At 35.5% G+C, this 26,758-nt stretch overlaps 1 protein-coding gene across 2 annotated transcripts in view; it reads right to left on the bottom strand.

Annotated features, from left to right (window-relative positions):
* LOC124556506 (apolipophorins) overlaps nt 1-26,758 on the bottom strand; it is a 127,203-nt gene that overhangs the window by 53,357 nt on the left and 47,088 nt on the right. For both annotated transcript variants that reach the window (XM_047130462.1, XM_047130463.1), the window contains exons 13-27: nt 25,869-26,078; nt 25,461-25,649; nt 23,763-23,950; nt 21,069-21,326; nt 19,608-19,813; nt 19,241-19,390; nt 17,585-17,794; nt 17,309-17,383; nt 14,438-14,649; nt 12,300-12,429; nt 10,646-10,809; nt 10,010-10,215; nt 9,770-9,902; nt 7,253-7,497; nt 5,636-6,020 (exon numbers count right to left, since the gene is read on the bottom strand). In XM_047130462.1, the coding sequence (XP_046986418.1) occupies nt 5,636-6,020; nt 7,253-7,497; nt 9,770-9,902; nt 10,010-10,215; nt 10,646-10,809; nt 12,300-12,429; nt 14,438-14,649; nt 17,309-17,383; nt 17,585-17,794; nt 19,241-19,390; nt 19,608-19,813; nt 21,069-21,326; nt 23,763-23,950; nt 25,461-25,649; nt 25,869-26,078 (2,961 nt within the window). The remainder of the gene's footprint in view (nt 1-5,635; nt 6,021-7,252; nt 7,498-9,769; nt 9,903-10,009; nt 10,216-10,645; nt 10,810-12,299; nt 12,430-14,437; nt 14,650-17,308; nt 17,384-17,584; nt 17,795-19,240; nt 19,391-19,607; nt 19,814-21,068; nt 21,327-23,762; nt 23,951-25,460; nt 25,650-25,868; nt 26,079-26,758) is intronic.

Raw genomic sequence — 26,758 nt, 5'->3', positions numbered from 1 at the left:
TTTGCACAAACCATTAGCTCTAGAGAAAAAAATGAATAGGACCTTTTTTGTAGGAAACTTAATATAGTTTAATTTTGTACTGCGACACGTTTCCGCAGGAGGGTGCGGTTTTCGAGTTATTCAAGAAAAACGTACAAAAGTGGTATTAAATGTGTTCTATCTCGGAAACCATTCAGAATAGGGCATACATCCATGTGAAGTTTTTTGTTCAGAATCACTAATAATATCACCCCTCAATGCATGTACCTTTTTTGGTGTTGGCAGAAGAGCCAACACCGTGTTACGAGTGGAGGCCGAAATGCACGCATTTTAGCTCACGCAGGCTGGCGTGAAGAGGGAAGAACTATACTGACGTGAGGTCTGGAACATGACAAGGAATGAGAATTCAGAAAGCAGACATAATTAGTTTGATACTTAACTTTAATCCATTAATGATGAACGGTACATGATTCACAATATTTACATTCTGGAAGATAGTAACTGAATAGGGCACCTTGCTAGGTCGTAGCAAATGACGTAGCTGAAGGCTATGCTAAACTGTCATCTCTGCAAATGGGAGCGTATGTAGACAGGGAACCATCGCTAGCAAAGTCAGCTGTACAACTGGGCGAGTGCTAGGAAGTCACTCTAGACTCGACCTGCCGTGTGGCGGCGCTCGGTCTGCAATCGCTAATAGTGGTGACACATGGGTCCGACATATACTAGCGGACCATGGCCAATTTAAAGGCTACCACCTAGCAAGTGTGGTGTCTGGTGGTGACACCACACCTTTCCTCCTGAGTCACCCTGTATAAGATTCTTTGGTTGAGTGGCAAAACCACATACTTCTTATCGAACTGTGAAAAATGTCTTTTGGTCTCAAGAAATTATGGCTTGTTAATCTAACTGAACAGTATTATGTAAGGTGTGTTCAAAAAGAACCCAAATTTTTGAAATAGCACATCAGCTGGTGGAGGGATTGTCCTGTGGCTACTGAGCACATGTAGTGGTAGGTTCAGACAAAAAACTGCTGTTTGCTGCCTTTCATTCTGACTGTTAGTAAGTGAGCTATTGCTGAAGTGAGCACACACACACGCACACACACACACACAAGCTGCTTGTCAGATTAGTGCCAAAGTGTCAATGAAAGAACCTAAAGAACAGTGTGTGTGTGTGTGTGTGTGTGTGTGTGTGTGTGTGTGTGTGTGAAATTTTCCCGAAAAGTTGGCGAAACTTCCACAAAGGCATTGCAATTGCTTAGCCATGCCTATGGGGAGGACTATACGACTTTTGGACAGTGGTATGAGAGGTTTAAGCATTTTCAACATGGCAGAGTGTTGGACAGTGATTATCCCAAGCCTGGATGACCTTCTGTATAAGCAGAAGATGACCATGTCAAGACAGTTCATGTTGTGATCCACAGAAATCATTGCTTAACACTTAGAGAAATTGCTGGTGTAGTAGGCATCAGAATAAACCTGAACTGTGGGAAAACCAGACTTGGATATTGCATAATGACAATGCACCAGCTCACATGTCATGGATATCTAGCAAAATATCACATTCCTGTAATGACCGATCTATCATATTCTCCTGACATAGCCCCAGAAAACTGTTTCCTGTTTTCCAAACTTAAAATCACATTGAAAGAATGTTGTTTCCAAACCATAGAGGAGATTCATGACAATACTACATGAGATCTGCATTCCATCCCAGAAAATGTGTTCAAGGAGGCCGTCCAAAAGTGGAAGAAATGACGGGAATGGTGTATTGCCAGCACAGAGACTATTTTCAGGGGCACAGTGGTTAAAATGTTGTGCAATAAGAAATAAAAGTGTTATAGCAAAAGTTTGGTTTCTTTTTTAACACGACTCGTACATATAATTTCAAAAGTCCCATTTTGGAACACTGTTGGTTGCCTTAAAACTGGAAGAAAAATGACTGTCAAGATTACACTTGCATTACAGTTATCATCTGCAAGTTGATTAGATTTGGGATTATCATCTTTGAATGTTTCTGTGCTTCATCTTCCATCAGAAAATCAGGAGTGTATTCATAATATTCTAACTGCTATTTTCCTAACACATCTGTGCATATAGCTTTAATGATTCCTTCTTCACTAGTATCTTCTCACATTTATCTTATTTTGCTTCAAATTCTTCAATGTTTTTATGTTTTTTCCATAGTTTTTTCCTTTGTCATATGGCTGCACTTTTTCTGTGATAGTGGATATTTTAACTCTTATTTGATGAAATTTTTAGTCATAAGCTAAATAAATAAATAAAAATTTTGAAAATATGACTAATGGGTGGCACAAATTATTTTGTAGGTTTCCTTGACTGAAATAACACGTTTCATACTGACCGTTCCTGGAAAGCTAGTAGTCGTCTTTCATGCTTCACATTTTGCGTGATAATGTGCCTACGACAATTTGTACTGAAATGTATGAGTATTTTGGAGGTAGCTGGTTCAAATCCTAATGGTGGTAGAAAATTTCAGTACTAACATTTATCCAGCAAGGAGAGGAGAGAGGATAGCATAAGTTCCCGATCACCAAACTATACACAAATGTCCTGGATTAGATTTTAAATCTCTTTGCAATGCATCACTGAGTCAGCACATGTGACATTCTTGATGGTGATCCATCCATCAGAGGGGGATGTTAGACTATGTGGTACCCTAGGTATTCTTTGAGAAGAGTAGACAATGTGCTGACATTGGGTTTCACCCTCTCCCATCTCTCATCATCAAACAGCACACTAATGACACCACACATCCATTAGAGCAGGGCTTCACAACATATGTGCTCGCGGAGCAAGCTGTGAGCAGCAAGGCGCGAGCACGGAGCAGCGGGAGCACGCTACCCCCACTACCGGACCAGAGTGGAGAGTGGGGAGAGTCACGTGGGGCACACAACAGCTGCCACCAGTCAATGTAAACCCGTGGCCACCTGCATGGATATTACTCACGAATTATTACTGTGACAAATGAAACAAATAAAGGACAATGTACACGTGCCACAAAATTTTATTAGCTTCCTGTGTGCTTCTACATTCGTATTAATTTGTGAACTGTTAGACAATGAAAGGTGTCACTGAAGTGTGGGATTCTCAGTTATCTTGTACTTTTTGCCCTTTACAATTACGTCTATGTTCGGAGTAATTGTTCTTCTGCATTGTAGGCGCAGCGTGCAGTTTAAATTTCGATCAGACAATGGGTTTCTTAGGCGCGTCTTGTTACATTTCATTGCAGAGAACAGTTGTTCACAAACATGCGTGGAACCGGACATTGATATTATTGTAGCCGCCAGTTTGTGCAAACGAGGAAATCTATCCTGAGGGAAGTGTCTGTAGAATTCCAAAATATTTTTCTTGTTCTGAAATTTGTCTCTGTATTCTCTGTCACACTGCAGGTCAATAATTTCTTGTTGCAGCTCAGGATGAATCTCTTCAATATTCGCTGAATATGGAGAGGAGAACAGATCAGTATCAATGTCTAGTGCTGTCAGATCTTGAAAGCGTTGATCTAACTCTTCCTTAAGGGCAACTAAACCATGTGAATAACGTTCACAGTCTCTGTGAACATCTTGCATGGATGATAATTTAGGAAAACGAGCTAGATTTCCTGTTTCCAGCTGACTCACCCAAAGTGTAAATTTCATTTTAAAAGCTCGTATTCGATCTATGAAATGAGTAATTAGCAGATCTTTACCTTGTAGCGAAATGTTCAAAGCATTCAGATGGCTAGTTAAATCTGCTAAGAATGCGAGATCACACTTCCATGAAGGCTCTTTCAATTCAGGAACACACATGTTATTTATTTCCATGAACATATTTATCTCATCTAATAGGCAAAAAAATCTTTTTAATAATTCGCCACGACTAAGCCAGCAGACTTCGCTGTAATAAGGCAGGCTACCATACCGGCTTTCTACCTCCTCAAGGAAGCTTTTAAATAGCCTGTGTTGTAGCCCATGCTTCCTTATATAATTGGTTTTACGAACAACAACACCCATCACATTTTTTAGAGTGATACTCTTTGCACATAAGTTTTCCTGGTGGATCACACAGTGAATGCCCCTTATTTCATTCGGCACGGTCGGTTTTTGCTTTTTCTCCTTCAACAGCACAACGAAACCTGATTTTTTCCCTGTCATCGCTGGTGAACCGTCTGTAGACACTGAAACTAAAGAATTCCATGACAATCCTATATTTTCAACACTTTCTTCAACACTACTTAAAATATCACCTCCGGTTGTAATGTTCTTCATGGCTACTACATCGAGGAGCATGTCCCTCACCTGAAGATCTCTATTAACACCTCTAATAAATGTGGCAAGCTGCACTGTTCCAGTGATATCAACACTTTCGTCCAGAGCTAGAGAATACGCCATAAAATCTTTACAGATATTTGCAAGCTGGCTCTGGACGTCGTCTGCCGTGTCCTGTATGCGACGCATAATGGTCATGTTAGATAATGGCACAATCTGAAACTGCTCAACTTGAGATGGACACAAATGTTCCGCTGCAACTACCAAACATTCTTTTATTAAACTGCCATCAGTGAAGGGGTGCAGGGATTTTGCTAAAAGCAAAGCAATTTTGTAACTCACTCTGAGAGCTGCCTCATTTGGTTTTTCTTCGTCGTCCAGATCTTCTTCAGATAGCTTCCTTTTCAGTTTAATAACTTCCTGTGCATGAACTGGTCCATCACATTTTCCACTTCCGTAGTCTTTCGTGTGGTACGACATATAATGTCGCTGCAAATTAAATTTCCTAAAAGAATTCAGCGTTTTGTGACATACTAAACATTTTGCAACATCATCTTTTTCTGTAAAAAGATACAATTCCTCACAATGGGGGTTGAACTGCGAAAGTATGGTTGGGGTTACAAAACGGCGACTTGACATGATTCTTAACCAGCGAAGTGACTGTTTGAGCTGATCGTAGTACTTTAAACGTTAGACAGTTGGCGCGAATTCAATAGGCATGCTGCGGCCCTATTCAAACGTGCGTGCGCATTTCCCCTCCCTCCCCTCCCTGCCTACTCGGCGACCTTGCACCTGCTCGCGAGCACATGCCTGAGCAGACGCGAGTACTCGCGCTCAAATCCGGCCAGTTGTTAAGCCCTGCATTAGAGTCACCTACACTCGATGAGGCACACATAAGACACAACACTCATACACAATGAGGAAAGGGGCCCTTTTGTGAAGAAGAGGGAAACACTTTCAGATTGGGCAGCTGCTCCTACCATTTGGAGGTACCAAGCCAACAATACTGTAAGATTTTTCCTTTCTTGTTTGGTAATGCTGGTGCAAAGGAGATAAAAAGGAAACATTATGGAAAATCAGCATGCTGGGTTGTATGTTTGTCCTGCCAATGTTTACTGAAAAACTTGACTTTGATGTAAGTGTATGTGCAATCTTAACGTGGTTTGCATGTTATAATGGAATATACCATTTTGTCTGGCTGTTCTCTGCACCAAACAAGGTAACATTATGTATTTCAGAAAGTCTATTATTAAATGACGCTTCTTCTTAAGTGATCTCGAAAATTCAAAACATTTAAAAAACAATAATCCTATTTTTATTCCTAAACAAAAAAATTACCTTCCCTCTGATAAATACATCCACTCATAGCAAGAGGGCTGTACTTACCTGTCCAGAAATTAGTTTTTTCTCTCCTTGTGGAAGTAATTTTCCAGACAAGAACAGTTTCAGATCATGCTTTCCTTCTGTTTCAAACAAAAACTTTGCTTCTCCTTGAAATGAATCTCTTGTTAGACCAGATTCAAGTAAGAAGTCTGTCTTCCACTTTGGCTGACCACTAGAAGCACTCTCACGATCTTCTGCTTGAAGGTGAAAACCCAGTTTAGTATCAGCCTGTGTAAGCTGTAGTGCTCTTCCAAATTTAAAACCTAAGTATCTTCCAGTTGGAAGTATCAGTTCACCCTGTCCTTCCAGTTCACCATCATCTATTGCTCCAGAAAGGCTTCCTTTGAAGTTCAGTGTTGTTAGCTGATCCAGTAGTCTTAATGTGTTCCTTAAAGTGTAAACATATTGAATGAGTAAACTATAGCACTATAATATCAGAAGGACTCCAATATAGGGATTGTTTTGGCAGTTACTCTAGTATGTGCACAGAGAACATTTTTGTTTATAGCTTAATAACGTAAACTAAGGGAAAGACAACCACTCACATATAGCAGATTGATGCATAGAGTGACAAGCAACAAAGAATGTGATTCACACTAGCTCTTTATCCACCAATAGTATGCATATTCACATACCCAACCACACAGACACCCAAATGCACACTCCTGTGGCTATGGCAAGAATTTGTTGTTATCAACAGATGAAATACTATATCAGATTGCAACACTGAAACAATTTGAGACAAGGTGGTCAATGCCTTTATGGAAAAAATGTTTGCAGTTGCCTATGGAACCATGATTGTACTCAGGTGTGCAGCTCTTCATCTGAAGCAAATCGATGGTGATGAATGTCTTTCTTCAGGGCTAGAAAAATAGACAAATTTCATGGGGAGAGATCAGGACTGTATGGGTGATGTGTAAGAGCTTCCCAGCAAAACTTCCGCAGCATTGTTGAAACAACACTGGCAACATGTGGATCTGTCCTTGCAATTTCCCCATATGTTTGGAGCCCTAAAGAAAGACATTTGCCACCACCAACTTGCTTCAGATGAAGAGGTGCATGCCTGGGTACAATCATGGTTCTTTAGGCAGCTGCAACCATTTTTCTATGAAGGCATTAACTGTATTATCCCACAGAGGGATAAATATATTAACTGTTATGGTGTTCACTTTTGAAGTAATAAATATCCGTCAGTCTCGTTTTCATTTGACTGCTCCTTATATATTTCTATGCAGTTCCAAAATTCCTCCTCCACACCTTTTCATATCCAGCTATATCAAATTTTCTTATACTAAGGTTTCTACAAATTCAGTTATGGGAATAAGACATCTAAAAATGCATGGAATTCAGGTGAAGTAGAACATCACAAATTCCTCTGAGGAGACACAAGGAGTAGCAGAGAAGAAGACAAAGAATTTAGTGAAATGCAGATAAACACATAGTTAATTTTTTAACTGAAAGCTGTTGTGAAGATTATACTAAATTATTTCACTTTCATTCAAGGTAAAATGCTCCTACAAACAAAATTCTTTTTTACATGATTATTTACTGTAATTTGCTGTTGTTATTATTGTGAACAACAAAAATCTGATATAAAACTGAATTATATATAAGACTTACTTTGAGTCAATTGATTTTTCTTTAACATCATTCTCAGTCTTAAAATGCAACTGTTTTGATTGATCTCTATCAGCATCCCAGTACAAATCAATTGCTGCAGAACGCTGTGATCCAGACAGTGTAAGATCTCCAGTTGCTTTAATTTTACGGTGCAGTTTTGGTACATCAATCTGCAGAGTGCCAGTTCCAACTCCATTGTTGTATTTGAATGTTACAGTTCCATCCAGGTAGTTTTTCACAAACAGCTATAATTAGCAGGATACATATATATATATATATTAGTATATTATGTGTAACAGTAAGCATCTAACTACTATATTGTTACTATGATCATGTAACATATGAAACTCATATTTTGCTTCAACCGCTACAAAGTTCCGTTCAAAATGATAAGTGTTTCTGGTTCTGCAAAAGACAAGCATACAATTACTGATAATCACCCTGCCAAGAAGTGAGGTACTCTCAGTATCTGTAAATTTGACTGTTTCTTTGTTTGTAATTTACGTTTGTGAATAGTTCCAAAATTCCTCCTCCACTACCTTGCCATATCCAGCTATATCAAATTTTCTTGTTTCAGAATCATATATTTATTATTTTCCTGTAAGTTTTTGTTTTCCACAGTTATAACCACATCATATTCCCAATAATTCCAGTGCTACTCATACACAGGCTGAAGTCTGGTGTATGCAATGGAAGCAACAGAATGTTTCCAAACCTATATGAAATACTTGTTCTCCAAATTTGCAACAACATTTTGTAAGCTAAATGTTTTTTTTTTTTTTTTTCCCTACTGAAAATTCTCACTGAAGCTGTTGTGTCATCCAAACAAGACACAGCCAGGGCAAAGCACGACAGATGCAAAGATGCGAGCTGGTGCCAGTGCCATAGAGAATCGCCACTTACACGAGTTCCACCAGCACCACAGGCAGTGCTGAGGATGAAGATATCAACTTCGCCTCGGCCAACTGCTGCTAAGTAAAATCTGCCAATGACCGGACGACAACAGACAGAAGCCTACTCGGAAACACAAGAGCAGCTCTTGCCCACTTGGTTATAGATCATCGTCCAGGGCTGTCTTATACAGGAAATGTTGTTTATTGAACTCTTAGAAGTGAGCAGACAGTTCTTGTGAATTGCATTTGCTGTGTACAATGAACTTTACCTATGATTATTTGCACTTAGCCACTGAGGGCGTTTTTTGTGTTGTATTACATGCAGTGTTGCAGATTTCATTATCTGACAAGTCACAAAGATAAGTAAACCTTTTTAACTCATTTCTGTGACTTTGTTACTAATTTTTTGTAATGTTGTAGAACCTTCATTCTCCTATCCTGTTACCTGACCCTGGGGCATAGCTGTGTAATTGTAGTAGGGAGAGATTGTCTTAGCAGTGTACTGCACCAGAAGCCGTTCCACAAACTCGGCCTACCATAACAACAGTGGCAACTCAGCCTCCACAGCAGTAGCAACAAGGCCTTTACAAAACTGGTGACGAGGTTTTACAAAACTGACGATGATGGTTTACCAAAGAAGCTTCTTGAACATTTGTAGTAACAGCTTTATATGTATTAAAACACTGCATTTCAACTATAGTAGTGCTTGTATTTCAGCTATAGTAGTGCTTCCCTGAACTCCTTCAATACTGCCTTTTAAAATGTACTATAGTTCATTAATTTCTCTGACATCTGTATCTTGGAATCAAAGATCATATTTCCATTCAGCCACATGATTTAAATTTTCTGGGGAGTTATCACTTATTCAGTTGCTGTGTTGGTCCTTCAGCAAAGCTATGGTTGTTTCCTTCTTCATTCTTGCCAAACTCTAAGCCTGTTGCCCTTCTTTAAGGACCTTGGTTTCAATGAAACTTTGTAACCTAAATAACCTTGAAACTGCATGTCAATAATAATTTAAAAACAGTGTTACAGACAATGTTAAAAGTATTCTTGTTGCAGCAACAGAACAGAAACCAAACTATGAATCAAGGTTTGTTATGATTATGTATTATATCTACTATAAATTAGAAAATACACGAAAATGTAGAATATAAAATCTAATACTGCGAAGAAGCATGGAAAATTACTCATACCTATATATAGAACAAAAGAAGATGTGTTACATGAGGAAATAAACGTTCAGATATAGGTTATTATACTCCAGTAGCACATATTTAAAAATACATCAGTGATATAATTTACTCTTATAAAATTTCACCAATAATGATACAAAAATGCATGAAAATGATACAGAGGAAAGCATACAGAAAATGAAAGCTGTGTTTTATGCAACTAAAGAAGAGGTGAACTGGACCTATTATTCAATAACCCACTAACAGAGTAAGAAAAATCCCAATAAACTTAGTGTAATCATCAGATGCTTCATTAATAATTTACTTTCACTGACATAACTCTTTCTTATTGTTTCATGTAATGTAGTCAGCTATTATTAATGGTATTCTGACTTATCTAAAAACATCCTGAAAATATCTTTTGTCTTATACTCTGTCATATTTTTAATTACCTTAGCATTGCCATTCGGATTTCCAGAACCTCTATTGAGTTTGTAAACAATTTCAAAGGAATCTTCTCCTTCACTTGACAGTTTAACATGTGCATTTATAGCTTGAGCATCTGTTGTGAATTCTGTGATTAATCTATAAACAAACAGAAAAATAAATTTGAAATAGTAATAATTTGTAGTGAAGTTATAAATACAAATCTTTTTCCACTTCTTGTACAGTCCAATGACTGAAACACAAACCTGACTGAAGTTTTTCCTTCAATCTTCAAGGTGCTTTCAGCTTTCAAGGAAGTGTGATATTCATCTTCAGTTGCAGACTTGATATCAACCTGGAGCTCATATTTTTTGCCTGATAGCACTATTAGTGTGTTTAGGAATACAGAATCGTCCTTGGGCTTCACTTCACGAGAACTTTCAATCCGGATACTATTGTCAAGAATTTTTGCCTGTAATAAATGAAGTAGAGAGGATGAAATTTTTCTTTATACATACTGAGAACTTCCTGATTTACATAAATTCAAATTATTAACTTAAACCCTGACTACCACCAAAGACAACTGAAAGCCTTCACGAGAACTTTCCATCCGGATACTATTGTCAAGAATTTTTGCCTGTAATAAATGAAGTAGAGAGGATGAAATTTTTCTTTCTACATACTTAGAACTTCCTGATTTACATAAATTCAAATTATTAACTTAAACCCTGACTACCACCAAAGACAACTGAAAGCCTTGAAATTGGCTTTTTTTAAATATGGTTTAATTTTTTGAAGAAGCAATTTTTCATGTAATAAAATGTATCTCAGTAGTGGTCATTTGAAAATAATGTTTCATATCCACATGAAAAGTGCAATGAATTAGTGAAAATTTTACTTACTGAAAATTTTAATTCGTAATCATCAGGGGCTTTTATGTCTCTTTTAGCAACCAAACTGGAGCTCAGCTCTAGTGCATCATACCCAAGTTTCAGGTCATACTCAAGATGCCTGGGCTTAGAACTGATTTCAAATTTTCCAAGAATTTCATGTCCAGTACCTATGACTGCAGTGAAAATAAAACCATTGCATTAGTAATTCTGTGGATCTACTTAAGTTAAAAATGTATTGGATGGATGAGAACAAAATTTAGACATTTACAAAAGCTGTATTTCTCAGACCAAGAGAATTACTGGTGTTGAATGTGCCAGTCTCTCTCTCTCTCTCTCTCTCTCTCTCTCTCTCTAAACTGTCTGTCTGATCAAGTTCTTTTTTTCTGATGCTATAACTCTACCCATCATGAAGCATTCAGTATCATTAAATTAATTTACACAACCTACATGAAGAAGCAAAGAGCTAATTACAACCATATTTGGAATACTGACAGCTGTTTTACCAATTTCAAAGTATGTTTATATTTCAATGTTTATTCTAACCATGCAGCTTGTATCTGTATTCTGCAAAGGTCATTTTTACTTTGTACCTTATCTGCTGATATAATGTGGAATTCATGTAAAAGCCCAGTATTTTCAGGATATTCCAGACCAGTGGTAGAAATCTACATTAGTAAAACTGATACAAAAAATAATAATTATCCAAAACACAAACTAAAAAGATGTAAATGTTGTAGCCACGGAGCAGCTATGCAAAACAGACTGGTATGACTTTGTGTAAAAGACTACCCCAAACTAATTATTATAGTATGCATCTCATTTCCAGTACAAACAGATGATAGCAGTAATGGTGCAAAAAAAGTTCTAATAAAGTTCTTACTAATTACACAGTAATAAAAGTGGTGTACCGTTACTTCACTGATGCTGAAAAGGTATTATAATGAAATTTTTGACTATCATGATGCAAACCAAATTTTTATAGTGGAATAAAATATACATTCAAAGGAGGTGATAATCATGAGGTAATACAATAATGGAAGGACAGTAAATCATTCGCATAAAGAAACAGCTGTATAATTGATTGTTAAGCAAGCAATATGACATAGCATAACAATGTGACAAAATCAAAAAGGTAACTGTAGTTTGTATTAACAACAAAAATTGTTATTTCTAAGACTGAAATGGTGAAATATAGAGTGGTGTTAGTGTGAAAAGTATATCAGAGATGGTACAGGTGGCAAATCAGCTATACTCTGCAGAAACTGTTAAAAACTTGAAAGAAACTGATATAAGAGAAAATCTGAAAGAATTTCTCTCTTAGAGAAGAGGTGAATGAGCATGCTGATAGCATTTTAGATATGTTTTGCAGGACTGTTAAGAACACATTTTGGTTGTATCTGATGAATGTTTAACATATCAAACAGATAAAAGTTCTGGTCCGAGCCAAAAATAATATTAGAGTTTAATTCTTCTCCAATATTGTGGTACTTAGAGGCATAGTACAAGCTCAGATAGTCTTTAGAAATTCAGTACAGGCATACAATGACAAGTACATATCAACAAATAAAAAATTACTTCACATTTAATTACTAATGGTTTGACAACAGTACTGAAGATAATCAAACAGTTATGGTGCTATTTACTTTGCTTAACTCTTCCTTACCTTTCCCTGATGTTTCTAGGTTGAACTTGTCCAGGGTCTCATATTTGCCTTTAATGAAATGTTCAATAATGATCCTTGATCTATCACTCTTCAGATTTCTTCCAGAAGCTAATATAATCTTGCTGTCACTCTGAAAATTTTAAAATAATATAAATGCTGACGCAATCAGTTCTGTGCATTTTATGGAGCTGGAAAACTTATTGTGGTTGAAACAACATTTTTGGTCCACACTATGATAAAGAGAGACATTTTGTATGCAGTGGTTCTAACTATTGTTGAGTTTTCTATATTTTTTATAAACTATACAGACAAAGAACCAATTGTTTAAATTGTTTTTCATATCCAGCCGGATAACATTACTAGAGTTACATTTTGCACGTACATAACATAGGAGCAAGGGAGACAACTCACTGAATAATAGAGGCATTGAGTCATAAAAAAGCACACGGACAAGACTGAAAACTTTACTATCTTTTTAACGAATTCTCTCTCTCTCTCTCTCTCTCTCTCTCTCTCTCTCTCTCTCCCTCTCTCTCTCTCTCTCTGTCTGTCTCTCTCTCTCTCTCCCTTTCTCTCTCTCTCTCTCTCTCTCCCTCCCCTCCTCCTTCTTTGTCTCTACCTGTACAGCAACACTGCACCATTCTACATCTACATCTACATATACACTCCACTAGCCACCAAGCGGTGTGTGGTGGAGGGCACAATTCGTGCCAAAGTCATATTTCCCCCCATCTGTTCCACTCGTGGATTGCGCGAGGGAAAAACGACTGTCTGAACGCCTCAGTACGAGCTCTTATTTCCCTTATCTTTGAATGATGATCATTACATGATTTGGAAGTTGGTGGTAATAATATATGCTCTACATCCTCGGCGAAGATTGGATTTCGGAATTTAGTGAGCAGCTCCTGTTTAGCGCATCGTCTATTTGCAAGTGTGTCCCACTCCAACCTTTCTATGAGATTTGTAACGCTCTTGCGATGGCTAAATGTACCAGTCATGAACCTTGCCGCTCTTCTTTGGACCTTCTCAATCTCTTGAATCAGACCCAACTGGTAAGGGTCCCATACAGACGAACAGTACTCTAAGACTGGATGAGCTAATGTATTGTAAGCTATTTCCTTTGTTGAAGGACTGCATCGCTTCAGGATTCTACCAATAAACTGCAATCTAGAGTTCGCCTTACCCGTTACTTGCGTAATCTGATCATTCCATTTGAGTTCATTTCGAATAGTCACACCCAGATACTTCACGGATGTTACCGCTTCCAAAGACTGATCATTTATTTTGTACTCATACATTAATGGGGATTTTCACCTTGTTATACGCAGTAGGTTGCACTTACTAATATTGAGAGATAGCTGCCAGTCATTACACCACACATTTATTTTCTGCAAATCCTCATTGATTTGTTCACAACTTTCGTGTGATACTACTTTCCTGTAGACTACAGCATCATTGGCAAACAGTCTAAGGCCGCTGTCAATACCATCAACCAGATCGTTTATGTAAATCATAAAAAGCAGAGGACCTATTATGCTGTCCTGGGGCACACCTGAAGTTACTCTTGTTTCTGTTGAAGTTACCCCATTTAGGATGACATACTGCTCCCTGTCTGTTAGAAAACTTTCTATCCAACCACTTATGTCATTGGATAGACCGTAAACACGCACTTTTTGTAGGAAGCGACACTGCGGAACTGAGTTGAATGCCTTTCAAAAGTCGAGAAATATGGCATCAACCTGGGAGCCGGTATCGAGAGCCTGTTGTATATCATGCACAAAGAGGGCCAGCTGTGTTTCGCATGACCGCTGTTTCCTAAAACTGTGCTGGTTTCTGCAGATGAGCTTCTCAGAGTCAACTGTACCATTGTACCATATGTATGTGTGTGTACCCTGTATTTTCCTTCATCACGGGATCTATGAAATATGATGGATGAATGAATGAATATCTGATGATGGAAACAGACAAAATTTCTCAGGTGAAGAAATACAACAATTTCAAAATTGCAAAGTCCAAATGTAAAAATTTTTTTCAGAAAAAGTACTAAGGTACTGGTAACTGGTAGCCATTATGTTGACAGAACATTATTACACAGTACTTAAATTCATTAATAAGGATATTCATTACTCTCTACTTACTGAATCATCTCCTCTTTTGTTAATTAGTTGGAAACCATAACCATAGTCAGGATACTGTGGAGAAGTAACTTCAAGAGCAATATCTATGCTTCTTGGTTCAGCATAATTCAGATGGCCATTAACATTAAGTTCATTTTTGTCCACTGAAAGTTTCAGGTCAAAAGCATAATTCCTTGGAGCAATATCCAGATACCCATTGATAGCATATGTTCCTGCAATGAAAAATATTTGTACCTGCAGTTAATTGAGGTGACATCACACAAAATACAAAGAATGTCATAAGCTACATGAAAACTGTTGAGATATATGAAGTTTACATCAACAAGCAGGGCCTTTATCCAAAACATTTACTCAGGCTGTACTAGATAATAACTTACTGATCATACTTCCATACGTGATAATGCTGAATGGACATGGAAAACCAATAATAGAAACAAAGAATTCCAGTGAGATTTGTTGATTACTGTTTATCACTCTCTATTTACAGAATGTAATGAATGAATGGATTGAAGTCACTTAGCAACTGGATAGTAAATGTATTGTTGCTATCAATGACAGTGGCAAAAGGACTAATTTCGAAACAATATGGTTGGAAATACATCCAGTACTCATGAAATGCCTCATAGTTCCAGTTTTATGAACTGTGAAAAGTATCACAGCAACCCATGATAGCTTCACAGAACACTGAATTTATGGTAGTAATATAGTGGTATGAAACTTTAATCATCACTAGTATTTGGGGCATAACCAGTAAAAGTGTGAGGTAATAAATTTGTCTTCTTACTATCCTCTTCAATAAATGTATACTTACATCTGTGTGTGTGTGTGTGTATGTGTTTATTTTGAAGAATAACTTGTGCACCTGAAAATTCAGGTCAATAATATGCATACCAAAGTTTTCTTTTTTCACTCAAAATAATATTTAAAAATATTTACATTTTACTGGATATGGTACCTAAAACATCTCATCTGAACCTTTTTTATTTGAACAGTGGTAATCTGAGCTATGATATCAAACATATTGCTAATATATAATTAACTGAAGAACTGTTTCTACAGAAATTGAAATTTAAAAAGGTGAAACCATTATTCAAAAGCGGTAACAGGCATAAAGATGAAAAATATTTTATCAGCATTCTCCAAAGTATCAGAGAGATTAATGAAGCAGTGGGTCACTAACTATTTAACTACAGAATCAACAGTATCAATATGAATTTTGACCAGGATGAAACAGATAAATGCTTTTAATGGATTACATCGATGAAACAATGATAATTCTACAAAAGTAATGAATAAGTGGTAGGACTCATTTCTCATTTTATAGCTCTCCAAAGCATTAAATACTGTTTATTATGCAATTATTTTAGACAAACTGGAAGTACATGGAATCTAAGGGGTAGGAAAAGTGTGGCTTGAATCATTCACATGTATAATATGTAGGTTATGAAATGTGCATCATTTACATCCAGTCATAATTACCAATTGGTACTCAATGAAAAACACTAGTTAAAATTTGTGTACTACAATGCAGTGTGCTTCATCCTTTACTATTACCCAATTACATAGGCAACATACACACCTACAACAGTGTAACTATAATTCATGTTGTTCATAGATTATTTAATAATAGTGAGCAACATAGGTGAAGCTTTGTATAAACTTACTGATGAAGTTCGATGCAATAGATTTACAGTTAATGGGAATGAAATAATTACACACAGACTGGAAAATTGCAAACCTAGATATGATGTTCAGTGGGTCAGACTTTGCAATAGCACATACCATGAAACTGGTGAGAATGCATGTTGACCAGAAAATACACTGAGAAGAGTATATAATTAAACCTTCACAGACAATTCAGTCTGCTTTGCTTCAATAAGGTTTTCAAATGTCTGCACAGCAGAATATGTCAGACTGAAATAATTTAGGTATTCAGATCTCTGCATCATGGAAGATGTCAGAATGGAATACTTTAAGTACTATTGTATTAGTTACAAAACCAAGTTTCATTTAAAATAAATATTTAAATTACAGAAGTATAAAAAGTGTGTTTATGGTCACAGTCTACCTTGGCGACTTGCAAATAAATATTTATTACCATTGCTACACTACATGCAACTGTACAAGCTTTCACATAGAATGTGTAAAAAGAACACAATCTCAAAAAGTGTGTGATCCACAGTAAATGTTACTTTAGAATGAATTGTTATCATACCTCAAGAGGTTGGAAGAGGAAATAAAATTGAGAGTGGAATTAAAAATAACTCTATTTAGGAGATTTTTTTATTGTTTTGCAAATCCATTTGTGTATGCTGCAACTGTATGTGGTCAGTCAGACAAAAATGAGTAGCAAGATTCTCTCTGTAGTTTTGGTTGGAAAAATGAAGATAAAAGTGTAAGATCATGATGACAATGAAGTTATTATGAATGGATCAATTAAGTATATGTATTGTGTGTGAATGTTTCTAGACCAGCTACAATAGTAACTGAGTATCTAATTTATTTATGGTTAAGTTATTAGAGCTGTGTATGACATGTACTTTGATGTGTCCCACACCACTGTTGAAAACAGTCAATGGACAAATAAATAATGAAAATAAAGAAGGGAGAGCAGAAGAAGCTAAAATGACAAAATGCAGCAAGATGACATATTGAAATATGAGAAGAAAAACTAATGATACGGCAGTCAGGAACAAACAGTTGTAAACATTTAATGACATTAAATACTATAAGACCTTACTAAATTTTAAACATTCATCTGAAAAATTGGCAATATTCTGCTTTTAATTTTGGGATTGGAATTTCTTTGTTAATTAACAGAACATTAGCCTCAATAAAATTAAAGAAATTGCTGGCAGATGAAATACTTACCCTTCGGTGTCTTCAGGGCCAGACCTTGGAATGTGTATTTATTCTTGCCATAATCCCTTTCAACCACAACTGCTCCTGAAAACAAAATAAAAGCATACTTAGTTCAGAGGAACTTTTGTAAGATACTTACTTGAACGAAAATGTTGAATTTTGATAGCGTTACATTAAATTTGAAAGATCAGAAAATACATTAAAGTGTGGTTTTGGTCAAAAGTAATGTTAATAACAGTCTTCCATGGTGCAAAATCAACACAATAATAATTTGATTTTACATACCATCAACAGTAATTCCTTCTGGTGTCTTATGTGCCTTTTTAACTTTTGCATTATTTTCCTTAGAAGGAGCTTTATATTCAAGGACTGGTCTGTATACTTGGCGATTTGGATTGCCAGAAATTTTAACACCACCCTTGACTGAATATTCATCTGCATCAATAACAAGTTTGGCTGACACTGACTTTTCATTGTTATCATCTATTAAGAGACCTGTAGAATAAGAAGGCTACTTTAATGAGAGTTTTTTTACAACAGTATCAAATCAGTACATTTCATAAAGTATTAGCAACTTTCTTATGTGTGCTTTCTTGCCTCACTTCAGATAAACTACTTCATATTGCTCTATGTCAGCAGCTACATATTATCAAATTACTGAAAATTCACAAAGTACACACAGTTAAATACATCAGTTCTAGAACACAACTGAGGTGTTTGGGCAAGCTATAAAACTTCAACCATATCATAGTAAGGTTAACTGAGGAAGACAGTGAGACAATGGTCATATGTACTTTCTTATAAACTACAGGAAAACACCAAGCACGATGAAACCAACAGCAAATAAATTAGGGGTAAAGGAGACAGTTCACGAAGTAGTATAAAAGATGAGTTGTTGACAGGCACATAAAAAAGAATGATAACATTGCCTTTTTTATTTGTGTGTGTGTGTGTGTGTGGTTCTTTACATTCTACCAGAACTTTTCTATTATATTTGAAAACAACAATAAAGTATTTTTAAGTTGCTTCAGCTATTATTTCAGCAACTATTTGAAATAATTTGTGTGATTAAAGGTGAATAACAGTCTAGAAGACTGAGCTTTAGGTCAGCGGTTTTTGAAAACTAATGTATCCTAGGAAAAATGATCTTAAATAATAAATGACTGTAAGATGATTTTGACAGCAGAAAACATGCGGTGGCACTCCATGTGGAACACTCCTACATAGTTTCTTATAACAGTTAACTTTTTGAGTCTAAATACTTTCTTACTGTATGAAAGACAGACCGATGAATATGTGTCATTTATTGTCCATTCTTCATACATCATCTGAAGTGCACATAGTTAGTATGTCCTAGAGAAGTTGGAAAAAACACATATTTTACCCAAGACTGCTGACATCTAGAGCAAACATAATAATATTTTGAGAATATACCCATAGCCTGTGTGTAATATTAGTAAAGCATGTAAAACCAAGGCCAAAACTTCAATATTTGTGTTTTGAAAGCAAGTTAGTCTTAGAAGTTATTTGGAACTTCAAATGGCTTGCATACCACTCAATTGAAAGCTTTGCTATTACTGGCTGCACAGACTAGGTCAATATCAGAGGAAAGACGTTTCCTCCAACATGACAATATCCCATAAAAGGCTGTGTAGAGTGCTATTGGAAAAAAGAACTATAATATGATACTCATCTACTTCAATGACATCAACTTGAAATTTGGGCAGAAATTCTAGTATGTGTGCCAATGACAGTTTTATTTCATAGCAAAAGTGAATGCATCATCTTTCAAGACAAATGCATTAATTATTCCAAAGTATTTAACAAAAAAAATCATAAAATAATCTCATTATTTCCCCCTCCAATAATGACTCTAACTTCTCAACCCACAAAAATTATAATACTAAGAACACATGAACCACAAAAAACAACACATTTTACCTTCAGCAACAACTTCTTTCCATGCAGATTTCAGAGTTGCTGTGACTCCTTGATGAGGTTTTTCTTTTCTTTCAACTAGCAACAACACTTTACGATCAGCACCAGAGCCAGGTGTATCAAAGAGAACTTCAGCAGATTTAAATGCTGACCCTGAAAATTAAATTCAAAGATAAATACTCAAATTAAATGCCATACGTTTTTCTGAGAGCTTTAAATCCAGTTATTCATTTCATATCTGATCAGCAGCATATTTTTACTATCAGTATTCACAATGAAGACTAATAACAATATTTATGTGATATAGCATTTTGTAAATCTTTTCTTATTGATAAAATTTTGCAGTAAATGTCTGTAATTGTGGACATACCGTCCTTCTTAAGTTCAGCTCGGAAGTGGTATTCTGATACATCATCAGCCTCAATACTGACAGACAGATGACTAGGCCCATTAAGAGGATAAAAGGCAGCAGCATGTGTTGGTGAAACCCAAGGAACACTCACATTACCACAGAATGTCAAACCACTCACTGGAGATAACTGGTCGAAACACCCACGATACTGTTTGTAGTCATTTCTGTAAAGTGTTTCAAAAAAATTAAATTTTAGTGTTATGTATCTCTTGCACGACAGTTCATGATGCTACAACACATTTTTCTCATTAAACTATCATACAAGGGGACAGAGACATATAAAAGAAAATAAAGTGAAAAAGCTACCTTCATAGTGATAAGTGAGCTGAACATACAAAGTTGAATAGCAAGATAAAGCAATTTCATCTTTTGGATATGCGAATAAAATACAACAGTACATGAACAAGCAGACAAAGGTTGATTACAGTCAGTTCAAACAAAAATTTTGCGCCAAGGTACTGCTCTAAATTATTTACTTTATTTTGGCACTAAAGAGCTTTTAAGGAAAGAATTTTATGACCTTTTTTTTAAACATACATCCAGCAAAATAAATTAATAACTATTCTGAACATGTTGGTATATTATTATTATTATTTCCTGTGTGTGACATTATCTAAGGCAAAATGAAACAAATGGTAAATAGAAATCTGCAATGAGATGATGAATTCTTTCAAAAACTGCTCATGGATATATTTCTAAGAAAATTACAGAAAGTAAGGCAGGTTATCACGATTTTTATTAACTTGAGACATCAATGGGAAAATAATCTTTCTTAAACATTCTCAGCATTATGCACTGAAAGCAAAGACATTTTAATTCTGAATATGAAATGTGAACATGAAATATAGGTATTTCTTCACATATAACTAAGAGTTTCCTTGTAGTAAGAGACGGGATATTTAGTTTGCACAACAACAACAAGTGAAAAAAAGGTAACTCTACTGTCCTTACATATAAAACAGTAACAAACATGAAACTGTAGCTTCAGTCAAGTGATGGGAGTTGAACAGAGTAAAAATTTTTAAATATTATTTCCATAAAATAATCAACTGTTATGGTATACAGTCATTATGTATAAAATGTTAATATTGTCCTGCCTATGACTGTAAATAATGTTTTTTAGTGTACTAATGGCGAGTCTCAACTGCATATTCATTATCAAGTGGTAGCTAAATGCATCAGCCCAAGTCAAAAACCACCTGACCACCACAATACAACATGTCTGTATGTGAAAAGCAGTACTAATAAATATATTAATTCTGAAAATCAAATGATTGGAAATACTAGTTACAATGGTAGTGGATGTTGTTATAATAACAGCATTATTCAGCTCACAAATGAACAAATAAAAGATTATTCTTCCACTCATACAGTGCATTTATGTAATTAACTAATTCTAAGGAAAATAGATTTGATTACCCTTGCAAGTTAAAATGAAGTGGTGTCGAAGTTTCTGGATGCCCTCTTTCCTTAATTGTAGTAAGAACATCTGTTTTCACATCAATAATATCTTGTTTCTTCACAGGCAGGCCAACTTTAATGTCTATGCCAAGATCATTCAAGTTATGTACCGCAACATTGATACCCGTTGATGAATGCACATTGTAATCCAATTTTAAGCCACCTTCCACAACATAGGCATCAACAAGCAGCTTTCCAGTAAGTTCTACTGCAGCACTGGCAATGTAAATATTTAGATTCATTAGTTTCTGTAGTTGCAAGCTTTCATATATGTGAAATATATGGTACATATGAAATTAACATGAATAAGTGATACACAAGTAACACAAAATGTGAAAATTTTAACACCCTAACCATATAAACTGCCAACAAGCTTTCATATAAAATTAAGTTCATTTTTCTAACCATCATATTTCCATAGAAAGTACTTCTCACATCTGTATCAGACATGTCCTACCTTATCATGAATTTTATTTTTTTATAATCTGATTTATATGTAACAAATTTTGCATGCTTCTTACAATAAATAGTAAATTACAAGGCACCTAATGTATGCAGGCCAATCCCAGGTCAAATGCAACTTAATTCTTAGACAATTCCCAGACAATGGTTGCAGTCTCATTCCACTTAGACATAATTTGGTGGCCATTTCAGCACTATACATTTTTATAGTTGACTACATCATAATACATATTTCATTTGATTATTTCCTCTCTAATACTGTCTGTGTTTTGTCTCATTTGGTTTAATATTCACTTTCTATAACATTTCTGCCATGTACAAATTTTTTGGAAAACCCAAGTCATTCATTACTTGTAACCTGCTCTCAGGCCTCATAACAATCACTTGTAATTATTTCTAAAGCACCTGAAAAAAACATATATGACTTTCTTTGAGTCAAATTACTAGTAAATTATTTGTTTTTCTTTGGATGAAGTTAATTATGAGATAGCTTTCTTTCATTTTAGGAAGTAAAAACTCTGAAGCAGTGGTATCTTAAAATCACACTTCCTGCAGTCATTGTTATCAAGTGAGAAATCACATTTGTTAAAAGAATGGACTTACATTCAGTGTGAGCGGATTTCTAATTCCCATCTAGCCATTCAGCTTTACGTCCCCCAAAATCACTTATGGGTATGCTGTAAGTTTGGAGTAGTTAAGTCCATTCTTATTTAATTTATGATGTGTCCACTATCTAGTGACACTGTACCGGATGAAATGTTAAGCCTTGATCTATCTATCTTGCAGTTATTGTTGCCCCAGCAACTATATACCTTCCCTGCTTCTCTTCATTCTGATTTTTTACTTTATTTAAACTTACAATTAGATCAAACATGTAATATACCAGTACTTATAAAAGTAAACCATCTGTTGAACTGATAATATTCAGAGTACAAAAATATTATTTCTGTTATTTCTATTCCACTGCATTTTGTTGTACCTACCTTCACTACATGACTTTAAATTTTTAAATTCTATACATGACTTTAAATTTTTAAATTCTACTCAGGAATGTGGGGCTCAGTGGGTTAAGTGCCAGATTACAAACCCAAAGATATAGGCACTGATTCCCAGAGAAACCTAGGATTTAGCTTCTGTCACTTATCATTTCTTTCACTTCTGGTAACTAATTGTTAATGTAAAACAAATGCCAAATGGCACCATGATTCAAAATCCTCATTAAACTTAGGTCCCCCAATAAATTCATGTGTAAATCTTTTCAAATATCAACGGCATACTGCCTCTAATAGGCCATGAATTGTAAGAAACTGGTGTCCAAACCAACCCTCACAATCAGGGCAACTTTATTATGATGGTAGGAAAGGAACAATACTATATCTATTGCAGTTTTAAGGAAATGCTGGACAAATCTAGCGATTTCTGTTTAAAAAAAACTCTGAGATACTAAAGCTTCTCAAAAATCAAATCACAAAGCAACTAATGATGTACCCAAATATCCTAGGCATTTTCATGCTACGTCACTACAATTCCCATCCTCAATATTAAACTGAAACTCATAATCACTTTCCTGGACTAAAAAAGAATATCTTTAATACTAATGTTGCTGAGGAGTAATTGCATGTTTGCAAAAGTTCTCTGGAAGTATCTAAGAACAATGAAACCTTAATATAAATTTATCATTAAAAAAGTCTCTCAGGAATTAAGTTTGTCAGTGGTTCAAAGAATGGACTTAAGTCTACTGCATAAATTGAAGATCAGTACTAAAGGGCTGAGATGTAACTGTCCAAGATAAAACTCATTTGTTTAAAGTGACATTTTTTAAATCTTTGTATTGATAATGATATAGCGTTTATTGCCATTTTTGCTGGAAACATTAATGCCATGACCTTCCTTTCTTCTACAAGGTATTTTTGAATGTTCAAATGATTTAAACATTTTTTTTCTTTCGATTGTATTTTTTAGGCTAAATGAAAACTACTGAGAAAGATACTTTACATAGTGGCAAGGGGACATTATAATGTTTCTATCTTGCATTACTGAATCTGTTACAGTCTGTTTCTTTGTATGAAAATCATGTTTCAGTTAAATGCTACATTTGATGGATATTATTGTTCGAACACACACACACACACACACACACACACACACACACCAGACTAACAGGCATTACCAATTAATATATAAATTTACCTTGGAACAAACTCTAGCCTGAAGGCTGCATTTTCTGGTTGACGGAGTATAGAACGAACATCTACTTCACCATTAAGTTTCAGACGTGCAGCAATACTTCCATCAATGACTAACTTCAGTGGAAAACCAAGATTTGTTGGGTATGACAACTCTGAATCCAGGAATGTAAAGTGAGGCTCAAAGTCATACTGAAATACCAAGAAGATTGATATTATCAAACAAAAAATGTTACTTACATTGACATAAGCATGATAATACTCAAGTAAACTTCCTAAAGATTTCTTCATAATTTTACATTAGAGATTCAAGTAACTAATGGAAATGACACCTGGTAATTTTTTATGGAATGATACCTATCTAGAAATAAGAAAAAAAGATTTCATTAACACAGCTCACTTCCTTTGGCTTTATAGTTTTTTAAAACATGTTCAACATCAGGTTTACTAGGCCCTGTTTATGCCTTCTTTCCACATTTTTATTCATAACTGGATTAGACTTGAAAAGTTATTGAACTTTTGGACCTCCACAGCTGAATAATGATTGAAAACCACCACACCTGACATATAATTATGGTGGTTTTTTTTCAAACACTGGATTAGACCTGATATTTAAAACAGGCAAAATAACCATGTCATAATCATAATTTCTCAAATAGGTTAACATTAGTGCAAGGCAGAATGGCTTGTGGTGTTTTTGGCTCTATTGCTACTCCAAATGAATCACTAATATACCATGCATTAGTAATTATATTACGAAAAGGACAGTTGATACCATTTAGCAGAGATGCTGAGTCGCAGATAGGCACAACAAAAAGACTGTTACACAGTAAGCTTTCAGCCAACACACACACACACACACACACACACACACACACACACACACACACACAAAATCACTGTGTCTGGCAGCTGAAGCCAGACTATGAACAGTAGTGCCTGAGGGACAGGAAGAGGCTGGGGTGCACCCAGTCTTTTTACTTCTCTCTTTTTCCTCCCCCACCCCTGCATTCTGTCTAACCTCTCGACTGTGTGTGTGTGTGTGTGTGTGTGTGTGTGTGTGTGTGTGTGGTTGCCCCCCCCCCCCCCCCCAAAGGCCTCTCGGAAAGCTTATCGTGTGACAGTGTTTTTGTTGTGGCTATCTGCAACCCAGCATCTCCACTATATGGTGGGTAGCAAGTATCCTTTTCATAATATTGTTACATTCCATCCTCGATTTTCCATTGTTTGGTACAGTAGCAATTTTATTTTATCAGTTTCAAGTAAGTGACAGGTGATAGGTACACTAATTGTGTATAGTCTAGTCAGCTTCACCCGGCTGCCACAGTAGGCCACAATCCACAATAGATGACTGACATATTAACAAATCTAATCCAACAATAAACTACAAGAAACTGGTTTTCACAAATGCTATGTTAACTTAGCCGGTGTCAGCCAAATGGCACTATCTCAAAATTGAAGCAAAAATGGAAAGCAACTGTAGTTTCAATAATGGATAAAATACTGACAATTTTAGTAAATCATAAACTTGTATACCAGTAACTACATTGTGGGCAATGATTGGAAACTCTCTATACAAAGCAATAAATGAAGTAAAATGATGTTAGGTGAATCATAAATGACAGACAGTGTACTATTGTATGTACAGTTACATTTACCTCTTTGATATTTAAATAACTTAGTATTTAGAGGTAATACATACATTAAATTTCTTGCTTTTTTGTAGTCCTTCATTAATTGTGTCAAATACTTCATCAACTACATGTTCAGAAGATTTTTGCTCATGTTTCCCATCATAATTAAACCAAGCAAGTTCTGATCCAAATGTTTTAAGGGATAAATCCAAATCAAGACTTCTGTCTTTCTGTGAAGGCAGTAAGGAATTATAAGCCTGAAACAAAAACCATGCATATATTTGACTTGACACAACAGTATGAAAGTTTTAAAGTTTGAACTGATTTATTTTAATGTAGTTTCTAATGAACTACACAAGAAATCACAGTCATAACCAGAAAATTTACTTTGGTATGGTAATGTCAATTAAGATTTCTATTAGCAATTAATCAGTAGAAAAATATGTAGACTGATTACTTTTAGTGACAGAATTTACCTGTTGGCGGATATTCTCCACAGCATCTTTTGAAACTGATCGCTTCTGTCTGAATGTTTTCTCAAATCTCTCTGATATCCTGCTGGCCAAAGTTTTATACTTTTCCTGGAATTTATCTACAATTTCATCTTCATCCTCTGACTCAATATATCCCTTAGGTCCCAAGTATGATTCAATGACATGGTCCAGATTTTCTGTTCGTGCAGCAATCTATGAAAATGCAAAATAGAAGTTTGTGTTAGCAAAACAATTTGTCCTTTGCAGTCCAAAGTTGAACTAATAGATTTAGCTTCATATTTGTCATTAAACAGGAAAAAACACATGATTGATTAGAAATGCATTTCCTTGTCATATTTCTGTCGTAGGCCTATACGTCTCCTTTGAAATAATCTAAGTCCAACAATATGAATGGACACTTATGTATAAGTTATTTTCAAAAGATAACTATTAACAGCTCCAACTACATTCTGTGTGTATTTTACATGTTTTGTTAATAATCCATATATGTCTCATGACTTAATAAAGGCATAATATTGTTTTGCTGTGACAAGAAACCACCAGCTATGGCTTTACATATTCTGTCTTATACTACTGCCCAGAAAATATTAATCCTGGAAAAAGAAATTAAAATTTTACAGGCAGCATTGAGAAGAAGAGCTAACATACTTTCCTTTCCCTGTGCTACCTGTGGTGGAAGTCAGCTATAAAATGTAGGCTCATCCTCTGTCTGAGAATCAATTCCCCAGTAATTGCATTTAATGGGTCATCCAGATTGTAAGTTCTCCACTATATCATTCCCCTCATTCTATTTTGATAGTTAAAACAATTTATTAATTTATATGTGTATCTCTCAGACATTTTAAATTTTTCCCTCTGTGTGACACACACAG

This window comes from Schistocerca americana, chromosome X, assembly GCF_021461395.2.
Source record: "Schistocerca americana isolate TAMUIC-IGC-003095 chromosome X, iqSchAmer2.1, whole genome shotgun sequence".
Taxonomy (NCBI): Eukaryota; Metazoa; Arthropoda; class Insecta; order Orthoptera; family Acrididae; genus Schistocerca; species Schistocerca americana.
The sequence above is the reverse complement of the archived record's forward strand: the minus strand, read 5'-3'. Positions and strand labels throughout refer to the sequence as shown.